This window comes from Tachyglossus aculeatus, chromosome 23 (genome assembly GCF_015852505.1).
Source record: "Tachyglossus aculeatus isolate mTacAcu1 chromosome 23, mTacAcu1.pri, whole genome shotgun sequence".
In the NCBI taxonomy this organism is placed as follows: Eukaryota; Metazoa; Chordata; class Mammalia; order Monotremata; family Tachyglossidae; genus Tachyglossus; species Tachyglossus aculeatus.
Window position 1 is genome coordinate 41,970,264 of NC_052088.1, and position 17,819 is coordinate 41,988,082.

Here is a 17,819-nt window from a genome sequence, read left to right on the forward strand (position 1 = left end):
TGGGAGCTGTGAGGACGGCCGGCGCCCGGCATCATGGCCCTTCGAGAGAAGCAGCGGGGCTCGGTGGAAAGAGCCCGGGCTTTGGAGGCCGAGGTCATGGGTTCGAATCCCGGCTCCGCCACTTGTCGGCTGGGTGACTTTGGGTAAGCCATTTCGCTTCTCTGGGCCTCAGTTCCCTCGTCTGGAAAATGGGGATGAAGACTGGGAGCCCCACGTGGGACAACCTGACTACCTTGTAACCTCCCCAGCGCTTAGGACAGTGCTTTGCACATAGTAAGCGCTTAACAAATATTATTATTATTATTATTATTATTGGAAACAAAACGGTATTGTCTTCCCGTCTAGTGTGGGGTCAGTCCTTCGGCCGGTTGGTTGAGGGTGTCCTCTTCGGACGCTCACCTCGGACCTTAACCCCTACTGAGTGCAGAGCACTGTCCTAAGCGCTTGAAAGAGCCCGGGCTTTGGAGTCAGAGGTCGTGGGTTCGAATCCCGGCTCCGCCACTTGTCGGCTGGGTGATTTTGGGTAAGCCATTTCACTTCTCTGGGCCTCAGTTCCCTCGCTTGGAAAATGGGGATTAAGACTGTGAGCCCCACGTGGGGCAACCTGATCACCTTGTATCCCCCCAGCGCTTAGAACAGTGCTTTGCACATAGTAAGTGCTTAACAAATACCATTATTATTATTATTATCATTATGATTATTATGGGAAACGAAACGGTATTGTCTTCCCATCCTTCGGCCGGTTGGTTGAGGGGGCGGACAGTGTCCTCTTCGGACGCTCACCTCGGACCTTAACCCCTACTGAGTGCAGAGCACTGTCCTAAGCGCTTGAAAGAGCCCGGGCTTTGGAGTCCGAGGTCATGGGTTCAAATCCCGGCTCCGCCACTTGTCAGCTGGGTGACTCTGGGTGAGTCACTTCAATCAATCAATCAATCAATCAATCGTATTTCTTGAGCGCTTACTGTGTGCAGAGCACTGGACTAAGCACTTGGGAAGTCCAAGTCGGCAACTTCTCTGGGCCTCAGTTCCCTCATCCAGAAAATGGGGATGAAGACCGGGAGCCCCCCCGTGGGACAACCTGATCGCCTTGTAACCTCCCCAGCGCTTAGAACAGTGCTTGGCACATAGTAAGCGCTTAATAAAGGCCATTATTATTATTATTATTCACCACTAATAATTAATGATAACGATGGTATCTGTGAAGCCAGGCACTGTAGTAAGCTCAGGGACGAATACAAGCAAATCAGGCCGGACACAATCCCCGTCCCGTGTGGGGCTCACGGCCTTCATACCCATTTTACAGATGAGGTCACTGAGCCAGCTCCCTTCCCCCAGCCAGCCTGCACATACGTGCAGAAATCAGTCAATCAATCAATCAATCGTATTTTTTGAGCGCTCACTGTGTGCAGAGCACTGTACTAAGCGCTTGGGAAGTCCAAGTTGGCAACATCTAGAGACGGTCCCTACCCAACAGTGGGCTCACAGTCTAAAAGAAATATGCACGCTCGCTAACACAGGCGGTCTTCCAGTTTTGTGAGTTGTTGTTTTTTTGCGGGGGGGGATGTTTCCCCTCATAATTCGGAGTCAATAACCTTTCGATTGTGTCGTCGTGGGCGGGGAATTTGTCCGTTTATTGCTATGTTGTCCTCTCCCAAGCGCTCAGCACACTGCTCGGCACACAGTTAGCACTCACTAAAGATGACTGAATGAACGAGTGAATGAAGGGCAGGTGGGAAAGGGGGTTCTGTCAATATATGTCACCAAATATAGCCAGAAGGTCTACTAAAAGGAGTCCTGTGCATCCCTTGGGATGTGTAATAATAGTAATAATAATAATAATAATAATAATAATAATAACATTTATTAAGTGCTTACTATGTGCAAAGCACTGTTCTAAGCGCTGGGGAGGTTACAAGGTGATCAGGTTGTCCCACGTGGGGCTCCCAGTCTTCATCCCCATTTGACAGATGAGGGAACCGAGGCCCAGAGAAGTGAAGTGACTTGCCCAAAGTCACACAGCTGACAATTGGCAGAGCCGGGATTTTTTTAATGGCATTTATTAAGCACTTACTATGTGCAAAGCACTGTTCTAAGCGCTGGGGGAGGTTACAAGGTGATCAGGTTGTCCCACGGGGGGCTCACAGTCTTAATCCCCATTTTACAGATGAGGTCACTGAGGCCCAGAGAAGTGAAGTGACTTGCCCAAAGTCACACAGCTGACAATCGGCAGAGCCGGGATTTTTTTAATGGCGTTTATTAAGCACTTACTATATGCAAAGCACTGTTCTAAGCGCTGGGGGAGGTTACAAGGTGATCAGGTTGTCCCATGGTGGGGGGGCTCCCAGTCTTCATCCCCATTTTACAGCTGAGGTAACTGAGGCCCAGAGAAGTAAAGTGACTTGCCCAAAGTCACACAGCTGACAATTGGCAGAGCCGGGATTTTTTTTATGGCATTTATTAAGCACTTGCTACGTGCGAAGCACTGTTCTTAGCGCTGGGGAGGTTACAAGGTGATCAGGTTGTCCCACGGGGGGCTCACAGTCTTCATCCCCATTTTCCAGATGAGGTCACTGAGGCCCAGAGAAGTGAAGTGACTTGCCCAAAGTCACACAGCTGGCAATACGCCCTACTGCTTCTCTACAACAGCACAATAAACAGACACTTTCCCTGCCCACAATAAGCTTGCTTCCAGGCCTGGCCCCGAGCCGTGGAGAACTGCCTTTTTATCTCTCCTGATGGTATTTGTTAATAATAATAATAATAATGGCATTTATTAAGCGCTTACTAAGTGCAAAGCACTGTTCTAAGCACCAGCGAAAGTTACAAGGCGACCAGGTTGTCCCACGGGGGGCTCACAGTCTCCATCCCCATTTTTACAGGTGAGGGAACTGAGGCCCAGAGAAGTGGAGTGACTTGCCCGAAGTCACACAGCTGACAAGTGGCGGGGGGCGGCATTTGAACCCATGACCTCTGATTCCAAAGCCCAAGCTCTTTCCACTGAGCCACGCTGCTTCTCTTCACTTCTCTGGGCCTCAGTGACCTCATCTGTAAAATGGGGATTAAGACTGTGACCCCCCAGAAGGGACAACCTGATCACCTTGTGACCTCCCCAGCGCTTAGAACAGTGCTTTGCACATAGTAAGCGCTTAACAAATGCCATTATAGAGAAGCAGCATGGCTCAGTGGAAAGAGCCCAGGCTTGGGAGTCGGAGGTCATGGGTTCTAATCCAGGCTCCGCCACTTGTCAGCTGGGTGACTTTGGGCAAGTCACTTCGCTTCTCTGTGCCTCAGTTACCTCATCTGTCAAATGGGGATTAAGACTGTAGCCTCATGTGGGACAGCCTGATCACCTTGTATCCTCCCCAGCGCTTAGAACAGTGCTTTGCACATAGTAAGCGCTTAACAAATGCCATTATTGGGGGTTAAGACTGTGAGCCCCACGTGGGACAACCCGATCACCTTGTATCCTCCCCAGCGCTTAGAACAGTGCTTGGCACATAGTAAGCGCTTAACAAATGCCCTTATTATTATTATTATTATTATTATTATTATTATGAAAACTCTCTTATTATTATTATTATTATTATTATTATGAAGAAAACTCTCAGACTCCCATCACCTCCCTGAGACGGACGTTTGGTCACCGCCAAATCCCTAGACATCCCCTCACCGAGCTCCCAAGGGGAGAGAACATTAAAGAGGAAAATCCAATGGCATCCAAGGTCGTTTCCCTGAGGAACGTGGGAAGACAGGTGGGAAAACCGGTAGCCACCGAGAGGAGGGCGACTATTTGAATTGGGCTTTTTCATCAATCAATCATCGTATTTATTGATCGCTTACTGTGTGCAGAGCACTGTACTAAGCGCTTGGGAAGTACAAGTTGGCAACATATAGAGAGAAGTTCCAAATCTGGGCTTCCATCGGCCTCAGCAGTTTGCCACCCAAGGAAGGTTTGTTGGGGTTTTTTTTTACGCATTCCCGGGATCTTTTGCCCTTTAGGGTGGGAAAACCAGATTTCGGCTCCCTGCTCTGTCAGATTTTCCAGGCCACTTGGAGGAGTTCCCAGAAACATCCCCTTTAACGGAGCGTTGACCAGGAGAAGCCGAAACCTATTCACGTGGAGATTCCCAGTAATAATAATAATAATAATAATAATAATGGCATTTATGAAGCACTTACTATGTGCAAAGCACTGTTCTAGCTCTCCAGGCCTGGACGGTTAAAAAGAATTGGCCGCCGGAACCGCGTCTCCGATTCATTCCTCTATTCAATCATATTTACTATGTCGCTTAGTACAGTGCTCTGCACACAGTAAGCGCTCCATAAATACGATTGATGATTTACTGTGTGCAGAGCACTGTACTGAGCGCTTGGGAGAGTCCAATACGACAATGAACAGACACGTTCCCTGCCCATCGTAAGTTTTCGGTTAACATCCTATAATAATCGCCATCATCATCATCATGGTGATGGTATTCGCTAAGCGCTTACTATGGGCCTAGCACCATTCCAAGCACTGGGGGAGATCAATCAATCAATCAATCGTATTTATTGAGCACTTACTGTGTGCAGAGCACTGTACTAAGCACTTGGGAAGGACAAGTTGGCAACATAGAGAGACAGTCCCTACCCAACAGTGGGCTCACAGTCTAAGAAATAAGAGATGCAAGATGCAGCCTTCATCCCCATTTGACAGATGAGGGAACTGAGGCCCAGAGAAGTGAAGGGACTTGTCCAAAGTCACACAGCCGCCCCGACTGGCAACCCTCCCCCTTCCTCTGGCCTCAAGTCTGAGACATTAAATTCCCCCCACAAAGAGGGGGAATTGGAGAAATGGAAAGGGGATTAGGGATGAAGCAGGGTCCTGAGATCCCGATTTGGGATGCCCTGGGGAGCCAAGGAAAACCTCAGAGGAAGGGGGCCAACTCCCCCGGATTCGACTTGGACTTCCCAAGCGCTTAGTCCAGTGCTCTGCACACAGTAAGCGCTCAATAAATGCGGTTGAATGAATGAATGACTTCCACTGAGAAGCAGCGTGGCTCAGTGGAAAGAGCCCGGGCTTTGGAGTCACAGGTCACGGGTTCGAATCCCGGCTCCGCCAACTGTCAGCTGGGTGACTTTGGGCAAGTCACTTCCCTTCTCTGGGACTCAGTTCCCTCAATCTGGAAAATGGGGATGAAGATTGTGAGCCCCCCGTGGGACAACCTGATCACCTTGTATCCTCCCCAGCGCTTAGAACGGTGCTTGGCACATAGTAAGCGCTTAATAAATGTCGTCATTATCATCATTATTATTATTCTCTGGGCCTCAGTTCCCTCATCTGTAAAATGGGGATTAAGACTGTGAGCCCCCCGTGGGCCAACCTGATCACCTTGTATCCTCCCCAGCGCTTAGAACAGTGCTTGGCACATAGTAAGCGCTTAATAAATGCCATCATTATCATTATTATTATTAGTCTCTGGTCCTCAGTGACCTCGTCTGTAAAATGGGGATGAAGACTATGAGCCCCCCGTGGGACCACCTGATCACCTTGTAACCTCCCCAGCGCTTAGAACAGTGCTTGGCACATAGTAAGCGCTTAGTAAATGCCATTATTATTATTATTACTATTATTATTATTATTATTATTAGGGCAGGCGGGCCAAGAGACCGTATGGCCTAGTGGCTGGAGCCCGGTCCTGGGAGGAAGAAGGAGCTGGGTTCTAATCCCGTGTGACCTTAGGCGAGTCACTTCCCTTCTCTGAGCTCCCCCCTCCCCCCGTTCCCTCCTCTGGGATGAGGACCGTGAGCCCGGCGCGGGACTCAGTGGAAAGAGCCCGGGCTTTGGAGTCCGAGGTCATGGGTTCGAATCCCGGCTCTGCCAATTGTCAGCTGGGTGACTTTGGGCAGGTCGCTTCACTTCTCTGGGCCTCAGTGACCTCATCTGGAAAATGGGGATGAAGACTGTGAGCCCCCTGTGGGACAACCTATAACCTCCCCAGCGCTTAGAACAGTGCTTTGCACATCGTAAGCGCTTAATAAAAGCCATAATTATTATTATTATTATGAGTCGGTAACTGCCCAGCGCCTAGAACAGTCTCTGGCTCGTAGTAAGCACTTAACAAATACCATCAGCCGAATCGTCCTTCCCAAGCGCTTAATAAATGCTATAATTATTATCAATAAATACGATTGAATGAATCAATGAATGAATTATTATTATGAGTCGGTAACTCTAGAACAGTCTCTGGCTCGTAGTAAGCACTTAACAAATACCATCAGCCGAATCCTCCTTCCCAAGCGCTTAGTACAGTGCTCTGCACCCAGTAAGCGCTCAATAAATACGATTGAAGGAATGAATAAGCGCTTAACAAATGCCGGAGAAATAGCCAACGACGACTGCTTGAACAGAGATGGAGGATGCAGGTTTCGAAAGAACAAAAAAAAACAGAATTCTTCCACGGCCCGGTGTGGGGTAGCGATTGTCTCTTTCTGTCGCCGGATTGTCAATCAATCAATCAATCAATCGTATTTATTGAGCGCTTACTGTGTGCAGAGCACTGTACTAAGCGCTTCGGAAGTCCAAGTTGGCAACATATAGAGACAGTCCCTACCCAAGAGTGGGCTCACAGTCTAGAAGGGGGAGACAGAGAACAAAACCAAGCCTATTAACAAAATAAAATAAATAGAATAGATATGTACAAGTAAAATATAAATAAATAGAGTAATAAATATGTACAAACATCTATACATATATACAGGTGCTGTGGGGAAGGGAAGGAGGTAAGACCTTTTAAATAGAGTAATAAATCTGTACAAACATATATACATATATACAGGTGCTGTGGGGAAGGGAAGGAGGTAAGACCTTTTAGATAGAGTAATAAATATGTACAAACGTATATACATATATACAGGTGCTGTGGGGAAGGGAAGGAGGTAAGACCTTTTAAATAGAGTAATAAATATGCACAAACGTATATACATATATACAGGTGCTGTGGGGAAGGGAAGGAGGTAAGACCTTCTAAATAGAGTAATAAATATGTACAAACGTATATACATATATACAGGTGCTGTGGGGAAGGGAAGGAGGTAAGACCTTTTAAATAGAGTAATAAATATGTACAAACGTATATACATATATACAGGTGCTGTGGGGAAGGGAAGGAGGTAAGACCTTTCCAAGGGCTTAGTGTCCTTTCCAAGCGCTTAGTGCAGTGCTAAGCGCTCAATCAATACGACTGAATGAATGGAGGAACGAAAAAGAACGAAAAAAGGGGAAGGGAATGCTATCCGTATTTGTACAAATTTATTCTATTTCTTTTATTTTGTTAATATGTTTGGTTTTGTTCTCTGTCTCCCCCTTCGAGACTGTGAGCCCGCTGTTGGGTAGGGACCGTCTCTGTTGCCAACTTGGACTTCCCAAGCGCTTAGCCCAGTGCTCTGCACACAGTAAGCGCTCAATAAATACGATTGAACGAACGAATGAATGAATCCGGCTGGGGAAACGTGTCCTTTAGAAAAATCTCATTTTCCCCCTCTGTATCTCTCTCTTTTTGATGTCTTATCCCCAAAATGGATCCCCCTACATGTAGGTAGCTAGGTCGGCGCGCACACTGACATCTTTTACATCTTTATGTTGCCAACTTGTACTTCCCAAGCGCTTAGTACAGTGCTCTGCACACAGTAAGCGCTCGATAAATACGATTGATTGATTGATTGACTGATTGATTTTACATCTTAGAACAGTGCCCAGCGCTCGGCACATAGTAAGCGCTTAACAAACACCGTTATTGTGACTATTTCCACGATTATTATTATTATTATTATTGTCTCTCTCCCTAGGCGAATTAGGACCACTCAGCCACCCACCGAAACATACATGCACATACATGTCCTGCGTGTGTGGAGAGACGGGCAGAGGTCAACAGGAGAGACAGAGCGGCGGTCAGCGCTTAGTACAGTGCTTGGCACGGAGGAAGCGCTTCGCAAATAAAGACCATCGTTGTTCATCTGAGGTAGGCGGGCGGAAGAGGAGAAACGGGTTGAGGTCTTCCAGGATTTAGGAAGATGGATAATCAATCAATCAATCGCATTTATTGAGCGCTTACTGTGTGCAGAGCACCGTACTAAGCGCTTGAGAAGTCCAAGTTGGCAACATCTACAGGCAGTCCCTACCCAACAGTGGGCTCACAGTCTAAAAGGGGGAGACGGAGAACAAAACCAAACATCCTAACAAAATAAAATAAATAGAATAGGTACAAGTAAGGCTGGGAGAAGGCGGGATGGCGTTGGGGGAGAACGGGAATGGGAAGGGGAAAGAAGGAAAAATCAGGAGGCAGCGGCTGCCCCGGTGATCGGGGAGGGAAAACCGGGTTCGGGCTGGAAATTGGAGGCTTTGGGGGGCGGGAAGGGAGATGGGGAAAGGCCGGGAAAAGGTGTTGAGGAGACGGTAGGGAGGGGAGCATCCCGTTTTCGATTCCCGGTCCCGGGAAACCCCGGGATTGAGCGGATTTCGTTTCCGTTTGGAAGGCCGCCTTGAGGGAGCGGCCCCTCGGCCGTCCGTCCGTCCATCCATCCATCCATCCATCCATCCATCCATCCATCCATCCCTCCGGGCTCGGGGGTCTCGAAAGGGGGTCGGAATGGGTCGGGGGTCGAGGGCCGGCCCCCCTCCCCTTACCTGTGTCGCCTTTTCTTCCTTTTCTTGGTCTGGTTAAGGGAGGATTTGGACATTTTCCGGTCGCTGGAAGAAACATCCTCGGAATCTGCAGAGGGGAGGAGGAGGAGGAGGGGGTCTGGGGGCGCCCAGGCCAGCCTCAGTGGGTCCCCTTCCCTTTGGGGGACCGGGGAGACCCCTCCCCGGGGTGGCGGGGCGGATTTCGTTGGCGGGGATTCCCGAAAGGGATCTGGAAACGGGGGTGAGGAGGGGAGGGTCGGATGAGCCGTCTCCCCAAAGTGGGGGGCCACCAGAGGGTCCAAGCCCCCTTTCCCGCCTACCTGAGCTCGTGGACTGGCCGGTGTCCAGCGTCCCGGCCGCCCGGCTGAGGGGCTGCAGGTGGACGCCCTGGGGGTCGGCCAGCACCTCCAGGAAGGTGGGCGGCGGGTAGAAGGCGGGCAGGGCCCCGGGACCCAGGAGGCCCAAGCCCCCGACCCCCGCCGGGCCCAGGACGGAGCGGGTGGTCAGCAGGTGCCCGGGGGGCCGGCTGTCCGGGGGGGCCGGCTCCTTATTCAGGCCCAGGATCTCCTGGATGCCAAAACCGGTGCATCTTGGAGGAGGAGGAGGAGGAGGAGGATGGGGAGGAGGGGGAGGAGGGGGAGGCGTCCCCCCAGCCTGGCCCTGAGCCCCCCGATCGCCCTTGGGCTGGACCAGAGCTGCCCCCGCTTTCCCTGCCATCTCCAGCCGGCTGTGGCCCCCCTTCCCTTCCCTTCCCTTCCCTCGCCTCCCCCTCCCCAACTTGGTCCCGGCTGCCCCTTCAGGCTCCGAGTGGTCCAGAGCCCCGAGGAGAGCCCCCCCTTTTATCCAAGCGGGCGGGAGCCCAAGTGGGGGGTCACGGGCGGAGCGACCAATCCCCAGGCCCAGGAGCGATGAGGGATTCCCAAAAGCAGGCAGGCTCCAAGCAAGGCCTGGCCAGCCCGGAGGGGGTGGGCCTTGGGGGGGGGTCCCCTCACGACGAGGGATCACCCAGACTTCGGGGGGGGACACAGGGGAGAGGGGGTGGTCCCTGTCAGGGAGAAGGGGGCGAGTCTGGTGGGACAGTCATAACGATCAGGCCGCCGGCCGAGCGCTCGCCATGTGCCGCGCGCTCTCAAACAGGCCGGACCCACTCCCCGTCCCATCAGAGAAGCCCCCTTTTAGACTGTGAGCCCGCTGTTGGGCTCCCCAAGCGCTTAGTCCGGTGCTCTGCGCACGGTAAGCACTCAATAAATACGACTGATTGATCGATTGGGAAGAGCCCGGGCTCTGGAGTCAGAGGTCACGGGCTCAGATCCCGGCTCCGCCGCCCGCCGGCTGGGTGACTTCTTCTAGACTGTGAGCCCCGCTCTTCTAATAATAATAATAATAATAATAATGATAATGTGAGTGCTTACTATGTGCAGAGCACTGTTCTGAGCGCTGGGGAGGTTACCGGGTGATCAGGTGGTCCCACGGGGGGCTCTCAGTCTTCATCCCCATTTTACAGAGGAGGGAACTGAGGCCCAGAGAAGTGAAGTGACTTGCCCAAAGTCACACAGCTGACAATTGGCAGAGCTGGGATTTGAACCCATGACCTCTGACTCCAAAGCCCAGGCTCTTTTCCACTGAGCCACGCTGCTTCTCGCTGCTAATAATAATAATAATAATAATGATAATGTAGGTGTTTACTATGTGCAGAGCACCGTTCTAAGCACTGGGAAGGTTGCAAGGTGATCAGGTGGTCCCATGTAGGGCTCGCAGTCTTCATCCCCATTTTACAGATGAGGGAACTGAGGCCCAGAGAAGTGAAGTGACTTGCCCAAAGTCACACAGCTGACAATTGGCAGAGCCGGGATTTGAACCCATGACCTCCGACTCCAAAGCCCAGGCTCTTTTCCACTGAGCCACACTGCTTCTCGCTGCTAATAATAATAGTAATAATGATGTAAGTGCTTACTATGTGCAGAGCACTGTTCTAAGCGCTGGGGAGGTTACCGGGTGATCAGGTTGTCCCACGGGGGGCTCGCAGTCTTCATCCCCATTTTACAGACGAGGGAACTGAGGCCCAGAGAAGTGAAGTGACCTGCCCAAAGTCACACAGCTGACACTCGGCAGAGCTTCTAGCCTGTGAGCCCGCTGTCGGGTAGGGACCGTCTCTATGTTGCCAACTTGGACTTCCCAAGCGCTCGGTACAGTGCCGCGCTCAAGAAATACGATTGAGTGATTGAATGAATGACTTTGGGCAAGTCACTTCACTTCCCTGGGCCTCGGTTCCCTCGTCTGTCAAATGGGGATGAAGACTGGGAGCCCCACGCGGGACAACCTGATCACCTTGTAACCTCCCCAGCGCTTAGAACCGTGTTTTGCACATAGTAAGTGCTTAACAAACGCCATTATTATTATTATTATTATTATTATTATCTGGGGCTCACTGTCTTCACCCCCCCCATGTGACCGAGGCTTGCTGCGGGTAAGCGACGGAGCCGGGGTGAGAACCCGGGGCCTCCTGAGACTGTGACCCCACTGTTGGGTAGGGACCGTCTCTATATGTTGCCAACTTATACTTCCCAAGCGCTTAGTACAGTGCTCCGCACACAGTAAGCGCTCAATAAATACGATTGATTGATTGATTGATTGATCTGCCAAGTCACGTGTGGGGATAAGGAGAGCTGAGCATCTTTTTTTTATGGCATTTGTTAAGCGCTTACTATGTACCGGGCACTCTTCGAAGCACTGGGGTAGATCCAAGGTAATGAGGTTGGACAAAGTCTCTACCTCACACGGGGCTCACGATCTTCACCCCCATTTTAGTGGTGGGGGAACTGAGACCCAGAGAAGTGAAGCATCATTATTATTTATCTTGCTCAAAGCTTAGGGAAGAGGCTTCCCTAAGCTTTATATATATATATATATATATATATATATATATATATATATATATATATATATATATATGTTTGTACATATTTATTACTCTATTTATTTATCTTGTACCCATCTATTCTATTTTATTTTGTTAGTACGTTTGGTTTTGTTCTCTGTCTCCCCCTTCTAGACTGCGTTGTCGGGTAGGGACCGTCTCTAGATGTTGCCAACTTGGACTTCCCAAGCGCTCAGTCCAGTGCTCTGCACACAGGAAGCGCTCAATAAATACGATTGATTGATTGATTGAAGCGATTTGCCCCAGGTCACACAGCAGGGAAGTGGCAGAGTCGGGATTAGAACTCAGGGCCTTCTGACTTCCAAGCCCGGGCTCTAGCTACTAGGCTACCCTGCTTCTTAATTGAATCAAAATCCAAGTGTCCCCTACCCTCTTTCCACCGGCCGGCATTAAGCCAACGTGTTTTTTTGTGTTTCTCGTTGCGTCCCGAAAGCCACAGTGAGACGAAGGAAGACCCCCCGTCCCCTGCCCCCGAGCCCCGCTGGGGAGGGGGCGAGCCCCAGCCAATCAATCAATCAATCAATCAATCAATCAATCGTATTTATTGAGCGCTTCCTGTGTGCAGAGCACTGTACTAAGCGCTTGGGAAGTCCAAGTTGGCGACATATAGAGACGGTCCCTACCCGACAGTGGGCTCGCAGTCTAGTCAAGGCAAAGTAAGGAAGGATTTTCATTCCTACTTAGTCCGGGGCTCTGCATCATCATCATCATCATCAATCGCATTTATGGAGCGCTTACTGTGTGCAGAGCACTGGACTAAGCGCTTGGGAAGTACAAATTGGCAACCTATAGAGACAGTCCCTACCCAAAAGTGGGCTCACAGTCTAAAAGGGGGACACAAAACCAAACATACTAACAAAATAAAATAAATAGAATAGATACGTACAAGTAAAATAAATAAATAAATAGAGTAATAAATATGCACAAACATATATCCCCAGTAAGTGCTCAGTAAATGCGATTGAATGAATGAATGACTTCCATTGAGAAGCAGCGTGGCTCAGTGGAAAGAGCCCAGGCTTTGGAGTCACAGGTCGTGGGTTCACTGTCAGCTGGGTGACTTTGGGCAAGTGTCTTCACTTCTCTGGGCCTCAGTTCCCTCATCTGGAAAATGGGGGTGAAGACTGGGAGCCCCCCGTGGGACAACCTGATCACCTTGTAACCTCCCCAGCACTTAGAACAGTGCTTGGCACATAGTAAGCGCTTAATAAATGTTATTATTACTAGAGAAGCAGCGCGGCTCAGTGGAAAGAGACCGGGCTTTGGAGTCAGAGGTCATGGGTTCGAATCCCGGATCCGCCAACTGTCAGCTGGGTGACTTTGGGCAAGTCTCTTCACTTCTCTGGGCCTCAGTTTCCTCATCTGGAAAATGGGGATGAAGACTGGGAGCCCCCCGTGGGACAACCTGATCACCTTGTAACCTCCCCAGCGCTTAGAACAGTGCTTGGCACATAGTAAGCGCTTAATAAATGTTATTATTACTAGAGAAGCAGCACGGCTCTGTGGAAAGAGACCGGGCTTGGGAGTCAGAGGTCATGGGTTTGAATCCTGGCTCCGCTACTTGTCGGCTGTGTGACTTTGGGTGAGTCACCTAGCTTCTCTGTGCCTCAGTGACCTCATCTGTCAAATGGGGATGAGGACTGTGAGCCCCCCGTGGGACAACCTGATCACCTTGAAACCTCCCCAATGCTTAGAACAGTGCTTGGCACACAGTAAGCAATAATAATAAGTAATAAATAATAAGTAATAAGTAATAAATGTTATTATTACTAGAGAAGCAGCCTCAGTTCCCTCATCTGTAAAATGGGGATGGAGACTGTGAGCCCCACGTGGGACAACCTGATCACCTTGTATCCCCCCCAGTGCTTAGAACAGTGCTTCGCACAGAATAAGCGCTTAACAAATACCATTATTTTTATTATTATTATTGTTCCACTGGACTCTGGGAAGACACGGAAGGAAACACGGAGACGGGAGAAGGTCGAGTCTCCAGGCCGCTTGCCAGTCGCCCAGGCCAAAGCGGGAAGGAGGTGAGTGTTTCTGGTGTCTTCGATGTTTCCTGACTGGAAAATTTGGGTCCCAAACCACCTCCTTTCCTTGTAACCTCCCCAGCGCTTAGAACAGTGCTTTGCACATAGTGAGCGCTTAATAAACACCGTCATTATTATTATTATTATTTCCCAATCCTAAAGCTAGAAAGGGGATCCACCTCAGGCGGGGAAGAGCGCAGCGAAGGGGGTAAGAGGAGAGGAATAGAAAGGACGGCGTCAATCGATCCATCAGCCAATCATCGATGGCGTGTATTTATTGAGCGCTGTGTGCAGAGCACTGTACTAAGCGCCGGGGAGAGTACAATGCCACAATAAACAGACACGTTCCCCGCACACGCTGAGCTCGCCGTGCGCGGAGCACTGAACGAAGCGCTTGGAGGAGTACGACGCAACAGAAGCGTGGCCTAGCGCGTAGAGCGCGGGCTTGGGTTCTAATCCCGGCCCCGGCACTTGTCCCCTGTAGGACCTTGGGCAGGTCGCTTGATTTCTCTGGGCCTCAGTTGCCTCCTCTGGAAAATGGGGATGAAGACCGTGAGCCCCGTGTGGGACACGGACTTTGTCCCACCTGATTAGTTGGCATCCACCCCGGTGCTTAGAAGAGCGCTTGGCACACGGTAAGCGCTGAACAAATACCAACAGTGCTCTGCACATAGTAAGCGCTTAACAAATGCCATCATTATTATTATTATTATTATTAATTAGCAGACATTCTCTGCTCACTACGAGGCTACAGTCTGGACATTAATATCAATCAATCCGTCAATCGACGGTATATCAAGAGAAGCAGCGTGGCTCAGTGGAAAGAGCCCGGGCTTTGGAGTCAGAGGTCCTGGGTTCAAATCCCGGCTCTGCCACTTGTCAGCTGTGTGGCTTTGGGCAAGTCACTTCACTTCTCTGGGCCTCAGTTCCCTCATCTGTCAAACAGGGATGAAGACTGTGAGCCCCACGTGGGACAACCTGATCACCTTGTATTTCCCCAACGCTTAGAACAGTGCTTTGCACATAGTAAGCGCTTAACAAATGCCATCATTATTATTATTATTATATACTGAGCACTTACCACGTGCAGAGCAGCACTGTACCTGTATATATGTATACATGTTTGTACATATTTATTGCTCTTTATTTTATTTGTACATATTTATTCTATTTATTTTATTTTGTTAATATGTTTTGTTTTGTTCTCTGTCTCCCCCCTTCTAGACTGTGAGCCCGTTGTCGGGTAGGGACCGTCTCTAGTTCATCAATCGTATTTATTGAGCGCTTACTGTGTGCAGAGCACTGTACTAAGCGCTTGGGAAGTCCAAGTTGGCAACATAGAGAGACAGTCCCTACCCAATAGTGGGCTCGCAGTCTAAAAGTCTAGACCGTCTCTAGATGTTACCGACTTGTACTTCCCAAGCGCTTAGTACAGTGCTCTGCACACAGTAAGCGCTCAATAAATACGATTGAATGAATGAATGAATGAATGAATACTAAGCACTTGGGAGACTACAATACAACATAATTATCGGATACGTTCCTGGCTTATAACGAGCTTACAGCCTGGAGGGGTAGACAGACATTTCTATCAATTGATCAAACAATCTGTGGTATTTATTAAACGCTTACTACGTGCAGAGCATGGTTCTAAGCACTTGGAATAATATTGGTATTTGTTAAGCGCTGGGGAGGTTACAAGGTGATCAGGTTGTCCCACGGGGGGATCACAGTCTTCATCCCCATTTTACAGGTGAGGTAACTGAGGCCCAGAGAATCAATCAATCGTATTTATTGAGCGCTTACTATGTGCAGAGCACTGTACTAAGTGCTTGGGAAGTACAATCAATCAATCAATCATATTTATTGAGCGCTTACTGTGTGCAGAGCACTGTACTAAGCGCTTGGGAAGTCCAAGTTGGCAACATATAGAGACGGTCCCTACCCAACAGTGGGCTCACAGTCTAAAAGGGGGAGACAGAGAACAAAACCAAACATACTCACAAAATGAAATAAATAGAATAGATATGTAGATAGGGCATCTTGGCGGGGTCGGAAAGGGGCACGGAGAGAGCGAGGCCTCCTCTCCCTGCTCTTCTACACCAAAACCCCTTCTCGACTGAGAGCCCGCTGTTGGGTAGGGACCGTCTCTATATGTGGCCAACTTGTCCTTCCCAAGCGCTTAGTCCAGTGCTCTGCACACAGGAAGCGCTCAATAAATACGATTGAATCAATGGATGAAAACCCCAAACACCCCTGGCAGGTCTTCGGAAGCAGAGATGCCGGGCCGGCGTCCCTAAGGGAAACGGAGACCGCCGATTTCCGAGCCGGAGGAGAAGGGGTGTGCCTGCTCCGTTGACGGCATCTGTCATGCCACTGACAACCCGTGACAACGGAGATGACTTGGATGAAATACTCCAGGGAAGGGAAGGTAGGAGCGATGGGAAACAAAGGAAAAGCTCTGGGGAAATGAGCGGTGGAAAAAGAAAACACAAAAAGACCCGGGAGCCGCAGGGACCCACGATGAAAAATTCCGTGGCCTGGCCCTGGAGGGTCAAACCTGCAAGGCCTCATTCAGTTATTCAATCATAATTATTGAGCGCTTACTATGTGCAGAGCACTGTAGTAAGCGCTTGGAAAGGACAAGTTGGCGACACATAGAGACGGTCCCTAACCGACAACGGGCTCCCAGTCTAGAAGGGGGAGACAGACGACAAAACATGTGGACGGGTGTCAAGTCGTCAGAACAAATAGAAGTAAAGCTAGATGCACATCATTAACAAGATAAATAGAATAGTAAATCTGGACAAGTAAAAGAAATAGAGTAACAAATCTGTATTCATTCATTCAATCGTATTTATTGAGCGCTTACTGTGTGCAGAGCACTGGACTATGCACATCATTATCAAAATAAATAGAATAGTAAATATGGACAAGTAAAAGAAATAGAGTGATAAATCTGTATTCATTCATTCAATCGTATTTATTGAGCGCTTACTGTGTGCAGAGCACTGGACTAAGCGCTTGGGAAGGACAAGGCGGCGACACATAGAGACGGTCCCTACCCGACAACGGGCTCCCAGTCTAGAAGCGGGAGACAGACGACAAAACGAAACGTGGACAGGTGTCAAGTCGTCAGAACAAATAGAAGTAAAGCTAGATGCACATCATTAACAAAATAAATAGAATAGTAAATCTGGACAAGTAAAAGAAATAGAGTAACAAATCTGTATTCATTCATTCAATCGTATTTATTGAGCGCTTACTGTGTGCAGAGCGCTGGACCAATCGTATTTATTGAGCACTTACTGTGTGCAGAGCACTGGACTATGCACATCATTAACAAGATAAATAGAATAGTAAATACGGACAAGTAAAAGAAATAGAGTAACAAATCTGTATTCATTCATTCAATCGTATTTATTGAGCGCTTACTGTGTGCAGAGCACTGGACTATGCACATCATTATCAAAATAAATAGAATAGTAAATATGGACAAGTAAAAGAAATAGAGTGATAAATCTGTATTCATTCATTCAATCGTATTTATTGAGCGCTTACTGTGTGCAGAGCACTGGACTAAGCGCTTGGGAAGGACAAGGCGGCGACACATAGAGACGGTCCCTACCCGACAACGGGCTCCCAGTCTAGAAGGGGGAGACAGACGACAAAACGAAACATGTGGACGGGTGTCAAGTCGTCAGAACAAATAGAAGTAAAGCTAGATGCACATCATTAACAAGATAAATAGAATAGTAAATATGTACAAGTAAAAGAAATAGAGTAACAAATCTGTATCCATTCATTCAATCGTATTTATTGAGCGCTTACTGTGTGCAGAGCACTGGACTATGCACATCATTATCAAAATAAATAGAATAGTAAATATGGACAAGTAAAAGAAATAGAGTAATAAATCTGCATTCATTCATTCAATCGTATTTATTGAGCGCTTACTGTGTGCAGAGCACTGGACTATGCACATCATTAACAAAATAAATAGAATAGTAAATATGGACAAGTAAAAGAAATAGAGTAATAAATCTGTATTCATTCATTCAATCGTATTTATTGAGCGCTTACTGTGTGCAGAGCACTGGACTATGCACATCATTATCAAAATAAATAGAATAGTAAGTATGTACAAGTAAAAGAAATAGAGTAACAAATCTGTATTCATTCATTCAAT

General features: G+C 48.7%; 1 protein-coding gene across 1 annotated transcript in view; it reads right to left on the reverse strand.

Annotated features, from left to right (window-relative positions):
• VSX2 (visual system homeobox 2) overlaps nt 1-9,253 on the reverse strand; it is a gene marked incomplete at its 5' end in the record, with an annotated part of 30,462 nt that extends 21,209 nt beyond the window's left edge. The window contains 2 exons of the mRNA XM_038765584.1: nt 8,666-8,750; nt 8,983-9,253. Of these exons, the coding sequence (XP_038621512.1) occupies nt 8,666-8,750; nt 8,983-9,253 (356 nt within the window). The remainder of the gene's footprint in view (nt 1-8,665; nt 8,751-8,982) is intronic.
• Between the last annotated feature and the right edge of the window lie 8,566 nt (nt 9,254-17,819).